The following is a 21,602-nucleotide window of genomic DNA, read 5'->3' on the forward strand; positions in this document are numbered from 1 at the left end:
ACCTTCCACATCAACAATTTGGAAGTCATGGCAGTCTTTCTCACGTTGAAGAAACTATCCCCTCGCAATTCAGTCCACATAAGACTGATCCTGGACAGCGAGGTGATAGTGAGATGTTTGAATCGTCAAGGCTCGAGAATACCCCAAATCAACCAAGTGATGTTGGCCATCTTCCGCCTAGCGGAAAAGAAGAGATGGCATTTATCAGCAGTTCACCTTCAAGGGTTCCGCAATGTGACGGTGGACGCTCTATCCAGGCTCACACCGATAGAGTCAGAATGGTCCCTAGACGCAGGATCATTCTCCTTCATCTTACGTCAAGTCCCAGAACTGCAGATCGACCTCTTCGCGACGTGCGACAATAAGAAACTACCTCGTTATATGGCCCCATACGAGGACCCTCTAGCGGAAGCGACGGATGCCATGTCCCTCGACTTGAACAGATGGAACTGGATTTACCTGTTCCCTCCAACCAATCTCTTAATGAAGGTCCTCAACAAACTGAGATCCTATCAGGGGAAGGCAGCTCTAGTGGCTCCTAAGTGGCCAAAGAGCAATTGGTTCCCTCTAGTACTGGAACTGAAGCCGAGGCTGATCCCTCTGCCGGACCCAGTACTGACTCAACAAGTACAGAAGTCGACTGTCTTCGCTTCATCACAGAAAACCCAAACCTTCATCTCATGATTTTCTCTCCTTAGCAGTAAAGGAAAGGTTTGGGATCTCGAGAGACAGTATAGACTTCCTAGAAGAATATGTCTAAGTCTACTAGAAGAAAATATGAGTCATCTTGGAAGAAGTGGGTTGCTTTCGTCAAGGCAAAAGGACCAAAAGAAATCTCAACGGACTTCTGTTTATCCTTCTTTATCCACCTTCATAAACAAGGTTTGGCAGCCAATACGATAACCACGTGTAAATCAGCCTTGACTAGACCTCTGCTATACGCCTTCCAAGTAGACTTGTCAAACAAAATCTTTAACAAGATCTCTAAGGCTTGTGCTAAACTCAGGCCTGCAGCCCCTCCGAAGCCCATTTCATGGTCCTTGGATAAGGTCCTACACTTTGCTTCAACAGTGAACAATGAGGATTGCTCTCTGAAAGACTTAACCCAAAAAGTTATATTCTTGTTTGCTCCAGCCTTGGGGGCCAAAGTTAGTGAAATAGTGGCCCTATCCAGAGATGAGGGCCATATTCAGTTCACAGAAGTGGGAGAACTGAATCTTTTTCCTGACCCAACATTTCTCGCCAAGAACGAGCTACTTACCAAAAGGTGGGGTCCCTGGAGAATCTGCCCTCTGAAGGAAGATGTCTCACTGTGCCCAGTGGAGTGTCTAAAGGTCTATCTTCGTAGAACTTCAGACTTCAGGGGAGGACAGCTCTTTAAAAGAGAAACCTCAAGGTCAAATCTATCCCTAAAACAACTAAGGGCGAAGATCACCTATTTTATTCGCAGAGCGGATCCTGACAGTACACCCGCAGGTCATGATCCGAGAAAAATCGCTTCGTCGTTGAATTTCTTTCAATACATGGACTTTGAGCGTCTTCGCTCTTACACTGGATGGAAGTCATCCAGAGTGTTTTTCAACCATTACGCGAAGCAAGTGCAAGAACTCAAATGCTTTGTGGTGGCGGCAGGTAGTGTACTAAAACCTGTCGTCTAGTGCTGCGATGAACAGTGAATTGATTGGGACTGTCAATGTAAGGGTTAAGGTATTGACACTTCACAGTGCAATACTTTAAAATAAGTGTCACCAAGGTAACGCCAAGGACTGTTCTAGTTATTTAAGGTGAAGAAACATAGAGATAACACTTGTGCCGTGTGTTCTTACACAGTGTGAAGAGACAATCAATATCACAGAAATGCATATTAGAAAATTTAATAAATTTTCAGATTACAGTGGCTCTAACATATTTTCCCTTTCAGGTGAAACAAACATTTTCTGGACTTTGATTGTAGAACATGTTTCTCATTGCATTTATTAACATTATGTTAACATTATGTTATGTATGTTGATTTTGCTGGTTATATATTACCAATAGATACTTGATGTGTATTTGCGTCTTATTTCGCCCCAAAATTGATTTACAATACAAATATGTCAGAATATTATTTTCCTTTAATAAACTGCATATGTTTACATGAACAAGATATATATTGTAGCTAATACCTTTGTTCTTATACGAGTACAAACTTTATCTGGTAATACATACAGCGAGATCTATATGTTCTTGATGCTATGTTTGTTCATATGTTATATGCAAACCTTGAGAGACTTTTCCTATGTCTAGTATGACTCTTCCCTGCAGGGGGCAGGAAGCACTAACATGGTTTATGATTAACATTAATGACGTATAACAGTAACGTCATATGTCTCTATGGTCTGGATGACCAAGGAATAACTGTCCCGAGGTTAAGGCACTTTTGGAAAATCCACAGATACAGTACTGTACTTTCTAAATAATTCTCTGGTAACCTTCCATCAGGACGACATGGCCTGAGCCCAAAAAACTGATTTTGAGCGAAGCGAAAAATCTATTTTTGGGTGAGATAGCTATGTCGTCCTGATGGACCCACCCTCCTTTTCTATAGAAAAGGCATTGGCAGGATCCCTCCCGAAACTACTATATCTGTAGCACCATGCTCAATGCTACAAGGAATAGGCGTGGGGTTGACGTACAGCGCCATCTAGATACCCTTCAGTAGTACGAGAGGAAAGGGTACCTTGATAATGGCTCCCCTTCTAAATTTGCCACTTTCCCCCTCGAAGCGAAAACGCTATTCGGGGTTTGAGGATAAGGAGCGAGGACCGTACATGTGTATTTAGACTCATATATGATAGATGTAGGTTTCATGAATATATACTAGGGTAGTTAGCAAGACCACCACAGTTCCCCACAATTTATTTTGAAAAAAGCTACAATCCTGAATATGGTGTCCCCTCCAAAAAATCTAGACAATCAAAAAGAATAAGAGCATTTTGACAGAAAGGGTGGAAACATGTGATAAATATGAAGAAGGATGAGGCAATATTGAGTAATAGAAATAGGATTAGAGAAGTTTAAAGTCAACCTAAGGAAAAATATTAACTGGTTCGAGAGCCCTCTGGTGCGTCACAAGGCATCAACACGAAAATTATATGCATTGATGGAGCCCAATGATTTCATCAAGGTATTCTCTCGTCAAGAGGGGATCAGGGATGGACTGGTATCTGGAAATACATATCCTTTAGATCCAATGTAATTATGGAAGTTCAGCGGTCTTAGTGCTTGTCTGATCGTGGCTGCAGTCTCCATCTTAAACGGAGTCTAAAGAACAGACTTGTTCCAGGCCAATGTTCCAGGCTGAGAGATCTACAACCAGTCTCCACCCTCCAGATACATTTTTGAAAAGAAAGAATAGACTGTAATAGCCTGGAGACCTATCAAAGACGACCTGGAGAGTATCCTTCTCTGCCATGGTCGACTTCTGCAAGAAGGGTTATGTCCTTCGCCAATCCCTGAGGAAAGGACATTGATCCTGTAAAAGAAAAATTAGATTCAGACACCTTTCTCCGTATCCGGAGCATAAGGGCCAGTTGGTTGGGGAAGCAGCCCTATAAGGTAATCAGATTCATCTGAGAAATAAATCTTCATCCACCTCCAAGCCCACACCTGGATGGTCTTGGGATCCCAGAGAGAGATATGAAAACTGTGATTGGCAGCTTCAATGCTAAAGTTGGAAGGAAAAGGAATAATCAAGGGATGGAGAATGGGATGGGTGTCAAGGGTTTTGACAAAGTAGCAAATTCAAATGGGGCACATTTCATTAGTTTCTGTTCAACAAACAATCTTGTCATTGGAGGTACTCTTTTCCAGCACAAGGACATCCACAAATATACATAGACTTCACCATGTGGCAATTACAAAAATCAACTAGATCCCATTGCCATTAATAAAGAGAGAAGGATGACTCTTTAGAAATGAGAAACTAAGAGGTGCAGACATCGGTAGTGATCACCAGCTTTTCATTGCCACACTGAAATTAAAACTGAAAGCAACAGAAAGGTAAACAGAATACCTAGGTTTGATACAACTAAGCTTCTAGAAGAAGAGCACAGAGAAAAATTTGCAATTGCAGGTAGGAATCAATTTGCACTCTTAGAGTTTAAGAGATGAAGAGCAGACAATTAATAAAGAATGATGTGATGTTAAGAACATATATCAGTCAGTTAGTAGTGAAGTTTTGGGACGTGCAGCTACGAGGAGAAAGCCATGGATATCTAATGATACGTGGGATACTATAAAAAGGAGACAAAGACAGAAATCAATTGTTGAAAGTTTTTGAGAAAGTAATGAAAATTACAAGGTAGAGTATGCTACGTATTCCAATATTGATAGTGGGGTCACAAGAAAAGTTAGGAGAGTATTTAGACAGTAAAGCAGATGAGTTTAACGAAGCTATGAATTCAGGGAGTGGCTATGGTGTAAAAATCATTCAAAGAATTATCAATGAAACTGCTACTGGGGCAAAAAACAGGAAGCATATACCCATCAAAAAGAGAGATGGATCTGTTATAGTAAAAAAAGATGAAGAAAGACAACATTGGATGGAACCCTGAGGTTATGAATAGGAGATACGAAGGGAATAATTTGATCGATATACCTGAAGCTGATGAAGACCTTGATGTGCCCATGAACGAATTCAGTGTGCTTGAAGTCAAAGCTATCATTAAAAAACTTGAGGTGGAAAGCCCCTGGATACAATGATACTGGCTAAAAATGCAGTGACCCCAGAATACTTAGATTATTTTGTAGAATGTGACATGAAGAGTCAAAACCTGATGAATGGGAGTTAGGTGTTAGTGAAAATAGCAAAAAAAAGGAGACCTGACTGACTGCAATAATTACAGAGGCATCACACTTACGTCAGTTATGAAAATATATAGTAGGCTTATTCTATAGAGATTGGAGAGAAAGCTTAATGAAAAGGTGAGAGATGAACAAGCAGGATTTAGAAAAAGGTAGAAGTTGTACTGACCAAAATCTCATTTTGAGATATGTTGTACAGCAATGCATAGAATATCAAAATCCACTTTTAATGGTATTTGTGGACTGAAAAAGCCTTTGATAGTGCACACCGGCCAGTTTTGTAGAGAGTCCTGCGTTATTATGGCATTCCTCTCTAATATGTGAATTTGATTGTCTGTTTATTAGCATAGCAAGTGCAAAGTTAATGTTAATGGAGTCCTATCAAATGAAATTTCCAGTGAACAGCGGAGTACTCCAGGGGAATGTGTTGTCACCTATGTTGTTTATCCTACTCATGGATTTTGTAATGCATAGAACAGTCGGAGATGATGGAGAACGATTGGACTGGATTGGTAACAGCAAATTAGATGACCTAGAGTATGCTGATGACACTCGTTATTAGCAGAAAACCACAGGAATTTCAAAGCTTGCTTACCAGAATTCATGAAATATCACATGAGGTTGGGTTCAAGATAAATAGAAGAAAGACAGAGATGATGAGAATGGAATATGCAAGGGGAGATGAAATATCATTGGAAGGAGAAAGGATTAATGAGGTAGAATCATTCAGGTATCTAGGAACTATGATCTCCAAATCGTGGTATTTAGAAGTAGAGTTTAGTTTAAGATGGAAAAAAGCAAATCAAACAATGGCTAGATTGAGTAAAATTTGGAAATCAAATCACTTGAAATTATATATAAAAATCAGACTACTGTATATAACAGTTTAGTGAGATCAGTATTATATGGACATGAGTCATAGTATGATATTTAAACTATCTCCAATAGATTTAGTAGATTGCAGAACAAGGCCCTCAGAAGGATATTTTGAGTTAAATGGCAGGACAGGGTTAGAAATGAAACCATAAGAGATATTACTCGAGTGCCATATGTGGATGAGATCATGGTGAGAGGTAGATGGAGATGGTTTGGGCATGCTCTTCATACTCCCCAAGAAAGATTAGTTCACCAAACGTTTAGCGGGCTCCACAAGGCACTAGAAGAGTTGGAAGACCCAGGGCTGAAGACTATGAAGCTCGAAGTAAGAGATGATGAATGGAGAAGTATTGAATTAAAACCTGAAGATAGATGACTGGCGAAATCTAACCGAGGCTCTTTGCGTCAATAGCATAGGAGATGATGAGATATATAGATAAAACTTGAACTTTCATTGTTACAAAAAATGGAATTCATTAAAATTGTAGAATCCTAAAATATAGAAAAAGGGGAATTACTTAAAAAAGGGATTTTGACAAAGGAAAAATCTATTTCTGGGAGAGGGACCTGTGTCGCCAAGTGAAATGCTCCTTATAGCACCATTTCTAAGGTATAAATACTGCTAAATATACCAGAGAAAAAAGTTGCATGGAATGCCAGGAATAAACCCAGCTCGCTCACCCTTATAGGGTGTCGGTATAGTAACTGGGGCGTGTTAAAACCACTACCAGAGGTCCCTTACTAATTAGTCTTCTCCTTCCTCAATATCCCCCCGATACTATGAGGTGCCGTTCTACATCCGACTACTGCCCGCTATTACGGCTACCCCCCCCCCCCACCCCTACCACTACCCACGCTTCTTCCCTCATTCCTTTTCTAAAAATTGCATGATCTATAGTGTACACTATCCTAACACCGATGGATGTCTATTGTCATTATTCTTTGGTATAATGTGTTTCATGTTTATTGATAACCACATTTCAAATTTTTCATAAAAGAAAAATTTGAAATATGGTAATGATATCAATTTATCAAAGTGATTATCCGTAATCTTTTATTTGCACTTCAAATCCTCCATTGCATGCAACCTCTTTCTTGTGTGTTGTGTGGTACACAAAACATTTTTGAATACTTTTTATACACACCTTGAATTTAAAGTTAATTGAACAATTAAATTATTGTTCTATTTACATCATGTAGTGCTAATTTTTACTATATGCTTGAAGGTTTAAGTTATAATTTCTTTTATTCTATTTATTTGCATTTTCTTTTTCAGTGGCAGTTAACTTAGTTCGTAAGAGAGCTGGAAAATTTAGCCTTGATATCTTCAGTCTTGGTTGAATCATTGAAGATGAATTTTAAAAGGTAAGAACTGCGAAAAAACTTGAATGTGTGTCCCGTAGGAATTGGTTTAGCGAGATGTATTTGTATATTAGCTGTAATTTAAATAAGTTAGTACATAAATAAGGTTTGAACTACCATTGATAGAAGTAAGCTGGTGACACAAATCTGAAATACCTCATATGTCAGCTGAGATGGCAAAATCTAAGAAACTCTGGTTTCTATTTAGTCATACAGAGTTGAAACATTTTCTGATTTTGTCATTGACTACATGAATTTTCATGCATGTCAAAACTTCTTCCTACTATAGTTATTGGTTTACCAAAAAAACATTAACTATAAAGCACCTTATTTTATGCCTCAAAACATCCCAAACTATTTCATCTACACTAGAAGGAACCCTGGGTTCCTGTTGGTTAGTTATTTCAATTTTCATATTTTCTGACTAGTTTATAGGTCACAGATCTCAAAATCAGCTAATAATTTCTTAAAATATTGCATTGTCATACAACTGACTCGTTAAACTTTTGCTCATATGACTTGCTGTGGTTTTACAGCTGCAAGTTCACCATTCCAAAGACAATGGGTTAAAAGTATAGTGCCCAATCATTAACCTCAGCAGTAGCTTTGGTTTGTTGCTCTATTTAGGAAGGAAACCTCTAGTCTTATTAGATAGTGTATATTTTCACATCCTTGCTTCATATGAAAGGACAAAATTTTCCAATTCATGGTCCTACACTTTTGAATAGCCAATGCCTGTCAACCATTCACCAGGACATTAGTGGGTGCACATGTATAGCATTAGACTCATACCTGCAGGGATAGTTGATGCTGACATTATTATTAACAAGCCTTCAATAGCATCCCCATGGCCTTATTCAGCTTTGATAGCATTTAAGTCTCCTGGTCAATTAGGAAGAACTAGATTTGGAACTGACTACGAAGTCAAGCAATTTAAGAATGGACATTTATACTGTAGTTACCTTGAAAAGCTGAAAGCATTGACTGTTCTCAACAATACAAAGATTTCTTTGGAGGCTAGATCCCCTTCCTGTAAATGGCAGTGATTAACAGGTTACCACATCTTCCCAAATAACGGATTTTGAGCGAAGCGAAAAATCTATTTTTGGGTGAGATAGCCATGACGTCCTGATGAAAGGTTCCTTTTTGGTAGCTTCCTTGGGTATATTGACTACAAGGATATTCCCAGAGAATTAAACCACAGGTTATCACAGAATTCTTACTTCTGGAGCGAGTATCCTAAATGTTTCCCTTTAAGACATCGTATATCAACAGGGGACGCATGTATTAACACGCCACATAGCCATCTGCACCCCATATAGAGTTAACACTTCGATATGGAGGGGCGGAGAATAACTGGGGAGCCGTTCCACAGCTACACTCGTCCGTGGCTACTTTTGGTACTCGAAACGTAAACAAACGGGCGCCATTGCTAAATGACGTCACGTCCGTCTTCATCCTGATGCCAGCTGCTTGCTAATCTCCATGATACAGCAGGACAGGGCGGGGCCTGAAAGGCTGGACTAGAATAGCAGGGAGGGTCCATCAGGACGTCATGGCTATCTCACCCACAAATAGATTTTTCGCTTCGCTCAAAATCCGTTTTTTGGGCTCAAGCCATGACGTCCTGATGGAAGAGTACCAGAGAATCAATGTATCGTGGTAGATTTCCCCTTATAGAGTAAGTGCCAAGGGCTTTGAATAAGGGTAAGCATTGTGACCTCGATAGAGGTTCCGTTGGGATGCAGCTTCCTGCCCCCCTGGCAGAGAAGTCCCAACGGATCATACCAAAGTTCAAAGTGGTCATCGAAGGGCTACTCACCCTGCGGAGAGTACGTGAAGAACTCGGAGACAAGACAGAATGGTCGATATTCGTGTAGGAACATTCTCAACAATAGATAAGTGGTGGTTAGGCACTATATTCCATGGCTAGAGAACAGTCTGGTCTCGAAGATATGGCGCAAGTAAGTATTCAATTAGGAATATTACACAGCATAGGTGAGTATATAATACGGATAAAACATATTATTCTTCTTATTTCAAAGAAAAGGGGATAATGAAACTATGACAACCATGTATTTCATAGTATGAATAGGAGCGGAGAGAGACGCACAAGTAATAAAATAGACATTTTATTTCACAATTGCAGGTTATAGTAATAATAAATGCAATAAATGATGTAAAGTTAATTTACAAACAAATTATAATGTACATAGAAATGAGAAGACTTCGCTCTTGAATCTGAAAGAAATTTCAAATTATTAGAAAGCACAAGTTCCATAGGAACGTCAGTCTTTAATAAGGAAAAACACATACATGCTCTAGGCATGTGGCACTCATGTGACGACTATGACATTTCACCTTGTAAAGAACATTCTATGAGAAACACTAAGTGTCCATGAAATTACTATGTATCACACGAGGGTCAACACAGGCACCCGAAGAGTTAAAGTCCCAAGTAACTCACTGTTCTATGCAGAGTTAACTGCAGGTTTCATAACACTACCTGCGGCTACCACGAAATGTTTGACTTCATGCACTTGCTTCGCGTAGTGCTTGAAGAAAACGCGCGAAGATTTCCATCCTGTGAAGCTCTTGAGGCTTTCGAAATCCATACTCTGGAAAAAATTCAGAGATGATGCGACTTTTCTAGGATCGTGACCTGCGGGTGTACTGTCAGGATCCGCTCTGCGAATGAAGTAGGTGATTTTCGCTCTTAGTTGTTTCAGTGACAGGTCGCTACCCGATGTTTCTCCATCTCTTGGTGGGTAATTCATTTTTCGCGAGAAATGTCGGATCAGGGAAGAGGGTAAGGTCTCCTGAGTCTGTAAACAGGATATGACCCTCGTCTCTTGATAATGCCACTATTTCGCTGACTCGGGCTCCTGAGGCAAGAGCAAAAAGAAATATAACTTTTTGAGTCAGATCCTTGAGAGGGCACAAATTGTTGTCCAAGTTGGAGGCAAAATGGAGCACCTTGTCCAGGGACCAGGAGATAGGTTTTGGCGAAGGTGCTGGGCGTAGACAAGCGCATGCCTTTGGCAGTTTATTGAAGATATCGCTGGACAGATCAATCTGGAAGGCGTACAGTAGTGGTCTAGTCAAGGCCGATTTGCAGGTAGAAATCGTGTTGGCTGCTAAGCCTTGTCCATGAAGGTGAATGAAGAAGGACATGCAAAAATCAATGGTGATTTCCGTAGGATTTTTTGCCTTGACGAATGAGACCCACTTTCTCCAGGACGATTCGTATTGCCGTCGTGTGGATTCGGTCTTGTATTCCTCGAGGAAGTCTAGACTTTTCTTCGAGATCCCAAACCTTTTCTTCGCGGCTAGGTTGAGAAAATCATGAGATGAAGGTCCCTGACTTTCGATGATGAAGCGAAGACAGTCGACTTCTGTACTTGCTGGGAGAGAACTGGGCCCGGGAGAGGGATCAGCGTGGGCTGCAGCTCCAGGACCAGGGGGTACCAATTGCTCCGGGGCCACTTGGGAGCCACTAGGGCCGCTGTCCCTTTGAAGGTTCTCAGCTTGGAGAGGACTTTCAGCAGAAGGTTGGTGGGAGGGAACAGGTAGATCCTGGACCATCTGTTCCAATCCAGTGACATGGCGTCCACTGCTTCTGCCTTGGGGTCCTCGTACGGGGCCACATAACGAGGAAGTTGATTGTTGTCGCTCGTTGCGAAGAGATTGAACTGAAGTTCCGGGACTTGGTGAGAGATGAAGGAGAACGATCTTGCGTCTAGAGACCATTCCGACTCTATCGGGCTTGTCCGAGATAGAGCATCCGCCGTCACGTTGCGGAATCCTTGTAGGTGAACTGCAGATAGGTGCCATTTCTTCTTCTCTGCCAGGCGGAAGATTGGGAGAAGCACCTGATTTATCTGGGGCGATCTCGAGCCCTGACGATTGAGACATCGGACTACCACCGAGTTGTCCAGAGTCAGACGATTGATTGATTTAAAGTTTTCAGGCATCCTGACATCTGAGGTCATTGACGCCGGTAACATTTAATTTATGTATACAAAAGTAAAAAATGAAATAAAATAAAAAATTAAAGAGTATTCAATTAAAATCATAAAAATTGAATGTCATAAAAGTTAAATATTTTTCAGAAGACCTGCTTCTGAAATAAATCTAAAAATGCCACTTGCATGGTAGGACACATCATTTCCAAGAATCTTGGCAAGGATGAACCTGCCACCCTCACCTCGAGCCTCAAACAAATATCTATTCCGCAAGTTGTTATAATTGGGGCATTCGGTCAACAAATGCCTTACTGTTAGAGGTACTACACAGTCGTCACAATATGGTTGGTGTTGGCCCTTCAGCAAAAACTCGTGTGTAAACCGAGTGTGACCAATACGGAGACGACAAAGAGACGTCTCCCATTTTCGGGGCATCATATTATACCTCCAAGGAGATATGTCATTTGTTATCTCTCGCATTTTATTGCCATCTTGACTATCCCATTGCTGTTGCCATTTATTGCAAACCAATTTCTTGATGTCAGGTAAGAAATCATCACAGGGAATGGGATACCTTCTTGGCAGCAACTCTGATGCAGCCTCCTTAGCCAGTGAATCTGCCTTCTCATTCCCGGACACACCTACATGTGCTGGAACCCAACAAAATTGAACTGTTATACCTCTCCGTCCAATAATGAAAAGCCATTCTAAAATCTTTAAAACTAGAGGGTTATTAGAATTAAAAACTTCCATAGCTTGAAGGACACTCCTTGCATCACTAAAAATTGTAAAATTACCCTCCTTCTCCAACGCTATTTTCTCAATAGCGGTTAGTATGCCATACAGTTCGGCAGTAAATATGGAAGCGGTCAGAGGAAGTGCACCTCTACAATTAAAACCATTACTATGTACTCCAAATCCAACGCCAGCATCAGATTTGGAGCCATCAGTATAGATAAAAGTTGATCCTCTATGTTCTCTAACATGTTCATTAAAAAGAGACCTGGCTTCTAGGTCTGACATATTCTTCTTATCTCCAATAAAATATTTACAAAAAGATATCTCTGGTAACTTCCATGGAGGCGTTGGTGATACCTTGAATGGAAGTACCTTATTTCTAATTATATCCAGACTATTTAATAATCGTTTCACCCGAAAGCCATAAGGTTGAGGAGATTTTGGGTGCAACTCAAAGTATGATGCGTGTCTTACAAGGCTTGCAGTCTGAAAGGCGAGAGAGTTAGGGAGTCTTTGCAATCTAAACCAATACCGAAGAATGGAAGACATTCGGTAAAGGTCTAGAGGTAACTCTCCAGCATCAACAAGGAGACTTGGGATAGGCGAGGTTTTAAAAGCTCCAGTAGACAATTTAATACCTGCATGATGTATCGAGTCTAATATTTTTAACCGGCTTGGGGTGGCTGAAGAATATACCTCACAACCATAACTAATTTTGGAAAAAATCAAGGCCTTGTATAATTTTAAAATAGTATTGCGGTCTGCCCCCCACGATGTATGGGACAATACTTTTAAGATATTCAGAGCTTCAACACTTTTAGCTTTTAATGCTTTTAAGTGAGAAACCCATGTCAGCCTACAATCAAATATCAAACCTAAAAATTTAGCTTCTCTTGCACATGGTATCCGTTGACCTTTAATGTATATATCCGGGTCTGGATGTACTCCCCGGATACGACAAAAATGGACAACGGTAGTTTTACTTGTCGAGAACTTAAATCCATTCATGTCAGCCCACTGGATAATTTTATCAATAGAGAGTTGGATTTTTCTCTCAACCATTGCCATTCTAGTGCCAGCAAATGATATTGAGAGATCATCCACAAATAGTGTTGAGAGAACATCCTGGGGAATGGCTGAGGATATCCCATTAATTGCTAGTGCAAAAAGGGTTACACTCAGCACACTACCCTGAGGAACTCCTTCTTCCTGGCACTTACTCTCTGATAGAGTTTCCCCCACTCTCACTTGAAAAACTCTACGTGAAAGAAATGCCTGAATAAATAGTGGCAGCTCTCCTCTCAATCCCAATTCATGAATGGTTTTAAGAATACCATATCTCCATGTGGTATCATATGCCTTTTCAAGGTCAAAAAATACTGTAACATGGTGCTGTTTGGAAGCAAAGGCTTCACAAATAGAAGACTCAAGTCGTATCAACACATCAGTCGTTGAGTGCATTTTTCGAAATCCACATTGAATCGGTGATAAAATACCTTTCTTTTCAAGGTACCATATCAGCCTTGCATTGACCATCTTCTCCATGATTTTACATAAACAAGATGTCAATGCAATAGGACAATAGTTTGCTGCTAAAAACTTGTCTTTACCGGGTTTTAAAAAGGCTAAAATAATGGCTAGTTCCCAAACACTTGGGTAGCTATGATCATGCCATATTCTATTAATAATGCTTAAAATAAATAGCTTTGTATTAAAATGTACATGTTTAATCATTGCATATGGAATTCCATCGGGTCCAGGGGCTGTATCGTTGCAATGAGCAAGTGCAGAATCAAATTCTCTTTCAGTGAAAGGAGAATTATACGACTCTTCCCTTCTTGTTGCAAAATTTAAAATTTTCTTTTCTTCAGTGCTCCTATACTGGTGACCAGGGGCTCCTTCACACTTGCTGGATACGTTTGAAAAATGATTAGCCAGGGCATTGCTAACTTCATTTGCTTCAGTTACATACTGGCCATTCACCTTCAACACTGGTGGTGGGTTGGGGGGGAATTTGCCAGCTATCTTTTTTACTTTCCTCCACACAGAAGATGGTGGTGTTCTACTGTTAATAGAGGAAACAAAAGACATCCATGACTGGCGCCTTGCTTCTTTCATGGCACGACGGAACTGTGCTCTACATTTCTTGTACATAGTTAAATTCTCATCAGTTCTGCGTCTACGCAATCGTGTTAGAGATCTTCTTGTGGCTCTGTGGAGTGCAGTTAGTTCTGAAGACCACCACGGGACTGGTCGTCGTTTGAATAACCCTGTTGTTTTGGGAATTGAATTAACTCCTGCTGTATGAAGAGTTCCATTCAGTAGGTCTATGGCATCATCAACACTTTCAAACTGTTCTGCTCTCCCTTCGATTTCACTTAGCTCGGAAAATTTAACCCAGTCTGCCTTGTCTAGATTCCAACGTGGTGATCTTTGCAAAGGCGGACCCTTGTTGGTGTTTATAATGATTGGTGCATGATCACTAGTATGCCAATCATCTAATGTCCTCCAATCAAAATCAAGAAGGCAGTTAGAGCTTGCAATTGAGAGGTCAATGCATGACAAAGTACCTGTCTGAACATGGAAGTGTGTGGGCTCTCCTGTATTAAGGAGTCCCACATCCTCATTCTCCACAATTGATGAGATAATATTGCCCCTTGTGTTGGCCAAAACATCACCCCATAAAGGATGTCTACCATTCATATCTCCCAGTAAGAGAAAAGGTTGAGGGAGTTGTTGAATGACCTCTGCTAAATCATCATATAAAATATTATCATTTGGAGGTAAGTACAGAGAGCATATTGTATATTTTCTCCCTATATCAATTTGTACAACAACTGCCTGCAGGGTTGTACGTATAGACATGGGTATTTGGGGAACATCTCGACGAATGTACATGAGACTTCCGCCATGGCTCCCTGCTTGTTGATTATATGGTGTTCTATAGCTAACATACTCTCGAGGACTAGGAGTGTTAGAATCAAGCATACTTTCCTGTAGACATACAATTATGGGGGAATGCTCATGAATTAGGAGCTTAAGTTCTTCATATTTCGCCCTCAAACCCTGACAGTTCCATTGCAAAATGGAGGAGAAAACTATGGATTATTTCTGGAAGACATCTTGGATGAGGTCTTCCCATTAGAAGTTTTTAATGTAACATTATTACCAGTAGATTTCTTCATAGGTGGTCTTGTTATGTTGGGTTTAACGTTGGTGATTTTCTTTGTATTCTTTTTATCTATTTGTTGAGGTGGATGGTGGACCTCAACTTGAATTTCTGATTTATTCAGTCCATCTTCTGGTTCATTAGAAACATCAACAGATAAAACATCAAATTTATTTGATATCATTACCTTAACGTTTCTAATGGAGGGTGGAGAGAGAGATGGAGGTCTCTCTCTTTTGCGATTAATAGATGGTGGGATTCGAGGTTTTTGCACCTTTCCCACAACAGGTGCATCAGGTAGGTTAGTCTTAAGTGGAACCTCCATCAGATCAGGCAAGGACATGGCCTGAGAGAGGTTTGTATTACTTTTTGTAATGGTGGCTGAAGGCTGTACAGCAATGGGCAATGACCTAGTGTTAATACACCGTGGTAAAGCCTCAGGAGGTGATATGGTTACCTCGTTATTTGACATTTTGTTAGATAGTATACTTTTTTTTGAGCTATTGGCAGTGCTAGGTTGGTTTGATTTTAATGCCTTAGCATATGTATTTGATTTATTTAATAGTCTTTTGGCATGGGTCACACTTATGTGTTCTAAGTTTGATTTGTTGAGGGCAGCTTCCTCCAACTTATATAGCTCGCAGATCTTGTCTGTGGATTTGTGATTCGAGCTGCAATTTAAACACCTGGCTCCAAGTGCACACTCTCCATGGTAAGATTTGGAGCAAATACCACACATCTTCTCATTTTTGCAAACTTTGGACGGGTGCCCAAATTTAAAACAATTAAAGCATTGCAATGGCTTCTGCTTGAAGGGTCTTACTTTAATCCTTTCGTTCTCGATAATAATATGAAAAGGTACATCAGCATCCTGGAACGTAAGGATTATCATTGATGTACCTGGGACTTTATGAACTTTCCAAACATTTAATGGACACATGGCCAGTATCTCCTCCTCTGTAAAATCATATAGATCTCTGTTAAAAACTACGCCCCTTCCGTAGCTAAAATTTAGGTGGGGTTTGACATCTAACTTAATGTCATCATTATTTATTTTCATATTGGACAATATTACCGACTGTGTACTGGATTTGGCATGGATAAGGAAACTATTTTTTCCGAAACGAGATATATCGCCTGGTGCAATAGTTCCTACTTTTTTCTGAATCAATTTGCATATTCTAAAATAATTCCCTGTAACCCCCTTTGATTCAGCTATAAGCCACATCGGTGGTTTTGGATTTCTCTGGGAGGGCATGACTAAATCTGCGCCTTTTTCCAACCAATCGGCAGGCCTGTACACATCTAAATCTTTTGGTACCTTATCGCAGAGAGCAGCCGCGACATTCAAGTTATTAATTTTAATATTATTCAAATTACTTATTGCACTAAATGCTTCGTCATAACTACTATAAGATATCCATGAATCCCAAGTTTCAGCTTTAAGTTTCATCCTTATTTCTTTTATGCATCCATAGCATTCAAATGCTTTACATAGGTCATCATAATTTGTTTCTATTGAAATTTGTGTAACATGGAGGATTCGAAGTTTCCTCGTGTTACCCAAATTACTCGATTTAGAAATATCAGTAGAATGGTCCTTTCCCGTTCCGAGGTCATCAACAGAGCTATCCCTTATCACATTAGCAGAGGTCGTCAACAGTGCCGGGGGAGAGTCAGCGTATCCAGGGGATGGGGGTTCGTTCCTTAAAGAATCCATTATACTAAAGAGAGGGAAAAAGAGTTAGTTTGATGTACCTGCTCGAGAATGTTAGGCCATCACGCGTCAGAAAGGAAATTTGCACTCTCCACTATCGGCACAATGAGAGTATACTTCCCAGATGGTCCACTCCATACCCTACCCGAAGGATAGCATCAAAACAGATATAGAGGCACAGGTGTAAGCTGAACCCGCCTGTTAGGACTGAGACCAAGAAATTATGGAATCATCCTCCCCATATCTATAATGACGGGCTTCCGGCCAAAAGCCGAGAGTCCTACCCCAAGCATTGGATCCCCCTGGATTCCGAAGACCCAACACTTGAGAATAGTTCCGCCAAAAAGGTCCAAACCATCTTCGGGATGGCTGAAATCATCCAATACTCTCATATATAGCTTAGAATGCAAACACCTCCCAACCGCGATACCTCCTCCCACTCATCAAAGCAGGCAGCAATAAAGGATGTATGAACATCCCCGCCGGGGCTACAATGGATGTAAAAACATCCAAGCCATAGGAGAAAAGAATAAAAAAAAAAAAATAATAATAAATATATATGTACTGTACATAATATATACACACATATAATGAGGGAAATTTTTCTCATAGAGTTTGGAAAGCAAGACTAAAGAAAGTTTGTGAAATTAGGATAAGGTCGAAGTAATATTGAGAAAAAGAAAAAGGTAAAAGGTAAAAGAGAGAAATTTAGATTCGAACTGGGGGAGCAATTTCCCCAAGTTCGAGAGCCCTCTTGCCCGTCACCAAGTTTCAGCACGGGAATGAAATGCCGTGCTGAAGCTCAATGACTTCGTCAAGGCATTCTCTCATTAAGAGGGGGAGAGTCAGACGAATGTGGATCGAGGGAGGCGGAGAGAGTTTCTTCAGGGTGAGAAGGACCGCCATGGCCTCCAAGATGTTGATGTGAAACCTCTTGAATAGGGGAGACCATGTACCCTGAGCCTGTTGTTGGCGGGAGTGACCTCCCCAGCCCTCCAGCGAAGCGTCCGTGTGGATGTTGAGTGATGGAGGTGGATGTTGAAGAGGAATGGACCTTTTCAGGGCCTTTGCTTCCGACCACGGCTTTAAGAGTAACCGAAGTCTGTTTGGGAGCCGTCTCTTGAGGTCTCTTCGAGCGATGGATGCAGAACGTCTCCAGACTCCCGCGGCATCCTTTAGCTGTGCACGAAGCACTGGGTTTGTCACTGAGGCGAACTGTAGAGAGCCTAGAACTTGTTCCTGCTGACGTCTTGAGATCCGCTTGGATTTCAGCAGTTTTTTGACAGACCCTGCTATTTCTTTCCTTTTCTTCTGTGGAATGGAAAGGCGGTGTGACTGAAGATCCCACTGGATTCCTAACCATTGGAACTTCTGAGCTGGAGAGAGGCAAGATTTCTTGGTGTTTATCTTGAATCCCAGGTGTTCTAGAAACTGGATGACTTTGTTGCAGGATCTTAGACAACCTTCGGGCGATGTCGGCCAGACCAGCCAGTCGTCGAGGTAGGCCATCACCTGGACGCCGCGGAGGCGGAGCTGTTGAACGATGGCGTCTGCCAGCTTGGTGAAGATCCGTGGGGCCACGTTGAGCCCGAAGGGCATGGCCCTGAAAGCGTAGCTTTTCCTTTGGAGTCGAAATCCTAGGTAGGAGGAAGCGTGGTGGTTCATTGGAACGTGCCAGTAGGCATCCGCCAGGTCTATGGAGACCGTGTAGGAACCTTGAGGCAGAAGGGTCCGTATCTGTTGAAGAGTCAGCATCTTGAACTTGTTGTTCGCTATGAACTTGTTGAGGGGGGATAAGTCTAGAATGACTCTGAGTTTGTCGGACTCCTTCTTGGGGACGCAAAACAGTGTCCCTTGGAACTTGGTTGACTTTACCCTCCTTATCACCTTCTTGTTCCAGAGTTCTAGGACATATTCTTCCAGGAGGGGGGTTGACTGTTGGAAGAATTGCTGGAAGGTTGGGGGTGGTTGAGTCCAGCTCCAGCCTAGACCCTTCTTGACGATGCTGTGTGCCTAGGGATCGAAGGTCCAACGATCCTGGAATAGGCGGAGTCTTCCTCCCACCGGAAGCACTTCATTGCTTCTGGCTTCCCGAGGGTTTGCTACCTCGGCCGCTAGCTCCCCTTCCTCCTCTGCCTCTGGAGGGACGGCGAGATGCATCTCTGCCTGCACCTCTGTTTGATCCTCTACCTTTGGGACGAAAGGTAGTTGACTGCTGCTCAAATGCAGGGGTGAAGACCGGCGACTGTGACAAGACCGGTTGGGTGACCAATTGAAAGGTCTGTTGTGGCTGAGCTGCCACTTCGGGAGTAGCGGATCCCGGAAACTGCCGTCTCTGTTGACGTTGCTGGGGTTTTGGTTTGGTGGGTCTCCTCTTAGGTTGAGGGCCGTCGTCCTGAGAGGATTTCCTTTTCTTTGACATGCCCCATTTGTGGAGAAGGTTCCTGTTCTCCGTGGCGGCTTTATCAGTGATCTCTTTCACTAGGGAGGAGGGAAAGGTGTTTTCCCCAGATGTTGGAGGAAATCAGCCTCCGGGGTTCGTGTAGTACTGTCGCATTTGCAAACACGAATTCACGACAGGCTCTACGAGCCTTCGTGAAGCTGTACAGATCCTTTACGACCGTTGCCAGATGTGTCTTGGCAAGGACCATGTAGTAGTCAGGGACCCTAGTGTCACCGGCCATGACTTCGAGCTGTACTTGGAGGGACATAGATGCGGCGAGCCTTTCCTTCGTATCATGTTCCCGACGAAGGAGATGATCGTTAAGTTTCGGGAGGTCCTCGTTAAACTGACGACCAGCGACGTTAGGCTCTAGTTTCCCCACTACGAAGGTTGACTGGACGTCTTTCCAGTGTCTAACATCAGGGGGAGTGGTCAGGGAGAAGGGCCTGCACTCCTCCAGTACAGGGCAAGGTTTCCCTTCTTCCACTGCCTTATGTACAGCAGTGAAGGCCTTTTCCAGAAAGGGGAAGGTCGCATTGTCTGGTGCGACGAAGGTCGGGTGCTTTTTGCTAAGCGCCGGCATTTTCGAGTTGGTGAAGCCCCTACTTTTCACCGCGCTGGCTAACATAGCCTGGGCCTTCGGGAGATCGAACACGATAACCTCCTTTGGTTCGGTCTCTTCTTTAGAGGCGGGTTCGGACCTGAGTCGGACGTAATAGTCCGGGTAAGCCTCAAAGTTCGGGAAGAATTCCACTTCTTCCAACGCGATCGAGCCGACCTTCTCACTGATAAAGATCTTGCCCGTGGTGATCGGCATGTGCTCGGCATACCTCCATGGGTTAGTATCCGAGCATGCAGGGAGGTCCTTAACCGAAATCCTTTTCGGTTGCTTCGAACTTCCGAGGTTGGACCTGAAGAATTCATGCGTCTCGCGAAGTTTCTTATCCATGAGAGCTTCAAGCATCTTGAAGATCTCCTGAGTGCCAGATGGGGTAGGGTCCGGGGTAGCGGATGTAGAAGGAAGTGATACTTCCGTCGGTGTAGGAGTTGGTGCAGGGGTGGAAGCTGGAGCGACCTCATGCTCCGAATCAGGGTATTCCACCTGATCTTCCTCATAGTCGAGCTCGTCGCCCATGAGGTTCCTCTCCGTGGTCTCCGACACTTCCGACATACGGTCCACGTTGTCGGAGTCTAAACGGCACTCATGCATGGACTGAGCCATGACCACATCAGGTTCCACAACTATCTGGACGGTGGGAATCTGATCACTAGGGACCACTGAGTCTTTTGATGCCTTTGGAAATAGCAAGGCCCTCAAATCTTCGGTAGAGAGATACGGTCCGGTGGCGTTCTTCTGGAAGCCACGCATCCACTTGCGTAGCTTCTCTCGAGCGTTGTCCCTTACCTCCGCTGAAGGAGGATCGTCGAACGCTTCGACCAGACGACTCTTGCAGACAGTACAGTGCTGCGGGTCCCAATACTTTAGGTCGCCTTTCTTGGCGGCGCAGGGACCGTGGGTCCGACACGCCGTGTGCCCGTAGAAGTCCGGGCGCTTCACTCCACAGAAGTTGTGGTCACACTTGATGTACTCCTCCTGTAAAAGAAAGAGATCATGAGTATACGGAAGGCATAAGAATGACTTACATTACTCTAAAGTTAAATTTTTAAGTAGTTAAACTTTCACTTAACATTAAATAATTCAAGAATATTGTAATGTTAAAGAGAGGAGCGGGAAAGGAAGTAGATAGACACATACTTGTGCATCCCGCCCAGCTGGTTACCGTAACCTTATCAATAGGCAATTTCATTTGTGACCGAGGACACAAAAACGAAAATCTTCATGGATCACCGTAGAGGGTAGAAGATAATTCTAGCAGAGATTGCCTGCGAGGTGTATCAAGGACTGAGACCACTCAGACCCTTAGAGTAAAGGGGGTAGCAGGAGACCCCATATAGATTAGGTTCCGGCAACCAACTGTGCAAAGACACACACAGTATGCTGGAAATTGTAATATACAAGAGGACAGCACAGCCACTAATAGAACGGTAAGACAATACCTATCTATCGGAGTAGCCAAGCTATCTGGTTGTAGTGTAGGGCTATCAGCATGTAGCCGACAGCTAGTAGAAGGGGTGCAGGTCCCTTGGTGCTTCCGGGGGGCGCCGGCAGACCGGAGGCACGCCGGAGGCCACTCCAGCAGGGTTTATGGCATTAAGGTACACATATTGAGGATTCAGGCATAATGCCAGCTTGGCGCGGCGGCACACCGGCGGGAGGCGGCGGCTTCGGCTGCCGGCTTGGTGACCAGTTCATAAGATAAGGCAGAATTGGTTAGTATACCCAGACCGCCGGCAATCAATGCCGGCTCGCCGGAGGCCAGCCCGAAGGACGGACAACCGAAACTAGGTAATGGATGGGTGGGCCATCGGCTGTACGCCGACGGAAGGCGGCAGCCCTCCGGCACACGGAAGGCTGTCGACTTAGGG

The 21,602-nt window shown here is 42.7% G+C and overlaps 1 protein-coding gene and 1 long non-coding RNA gene across 3 annotated transcripts in view; one reads left to right on the forward strand and one right to left on the reverse strand.

Annotated features, from left to right (window-relative positions):
• Positions 1-21,602, reverse strand: part of LOC137617804 (uncharacterized) — a 156,441-nt gene that overhangs the window by 77,206 nt on the left and 57,633 nt on the right. The window lies entirely within an intron of this gene.
• Positions 1-21,602, forward strand: part of LOC137618062 (arf-GAP with dual PH domain-containing protein 1-like) — a 95,572-nt gene that overhangs the window by 63,385 nt on the left and 10,585 nt on the right. For both annotated transcript variants that reach the window (XR_011039716.1, XM_068348030.1), the window contains one exon: positions 6,998-7,086. Coding sequence is in view for 1 of the 2 variants with exons in the window: in XM_068348030.1 (XP_068204131.1) it covers positions 6,998-7,062 (65 nt within the window). In the remaining variant the exon portion in view is untranslated. Of the gene's footprint in view, positions 1-6,997; positions 7,087-21,602 lie in introns of those variants that run through there.

Source organism: Palaemon carinicauda, chromosome 24, assembly GCF_036898095.1.
Source record: "Palaemon carinicauda isolate YSFRI2023 chromosome 24, ASM3689809v2, whole genome shotgun sequence".
Lineage (NCBI taxonomy): Eukaryota > Metazoa > Arthropoda > Malacostraca > Decapoda > Palaemonidae > Palaemon > Palaemon carinicauda.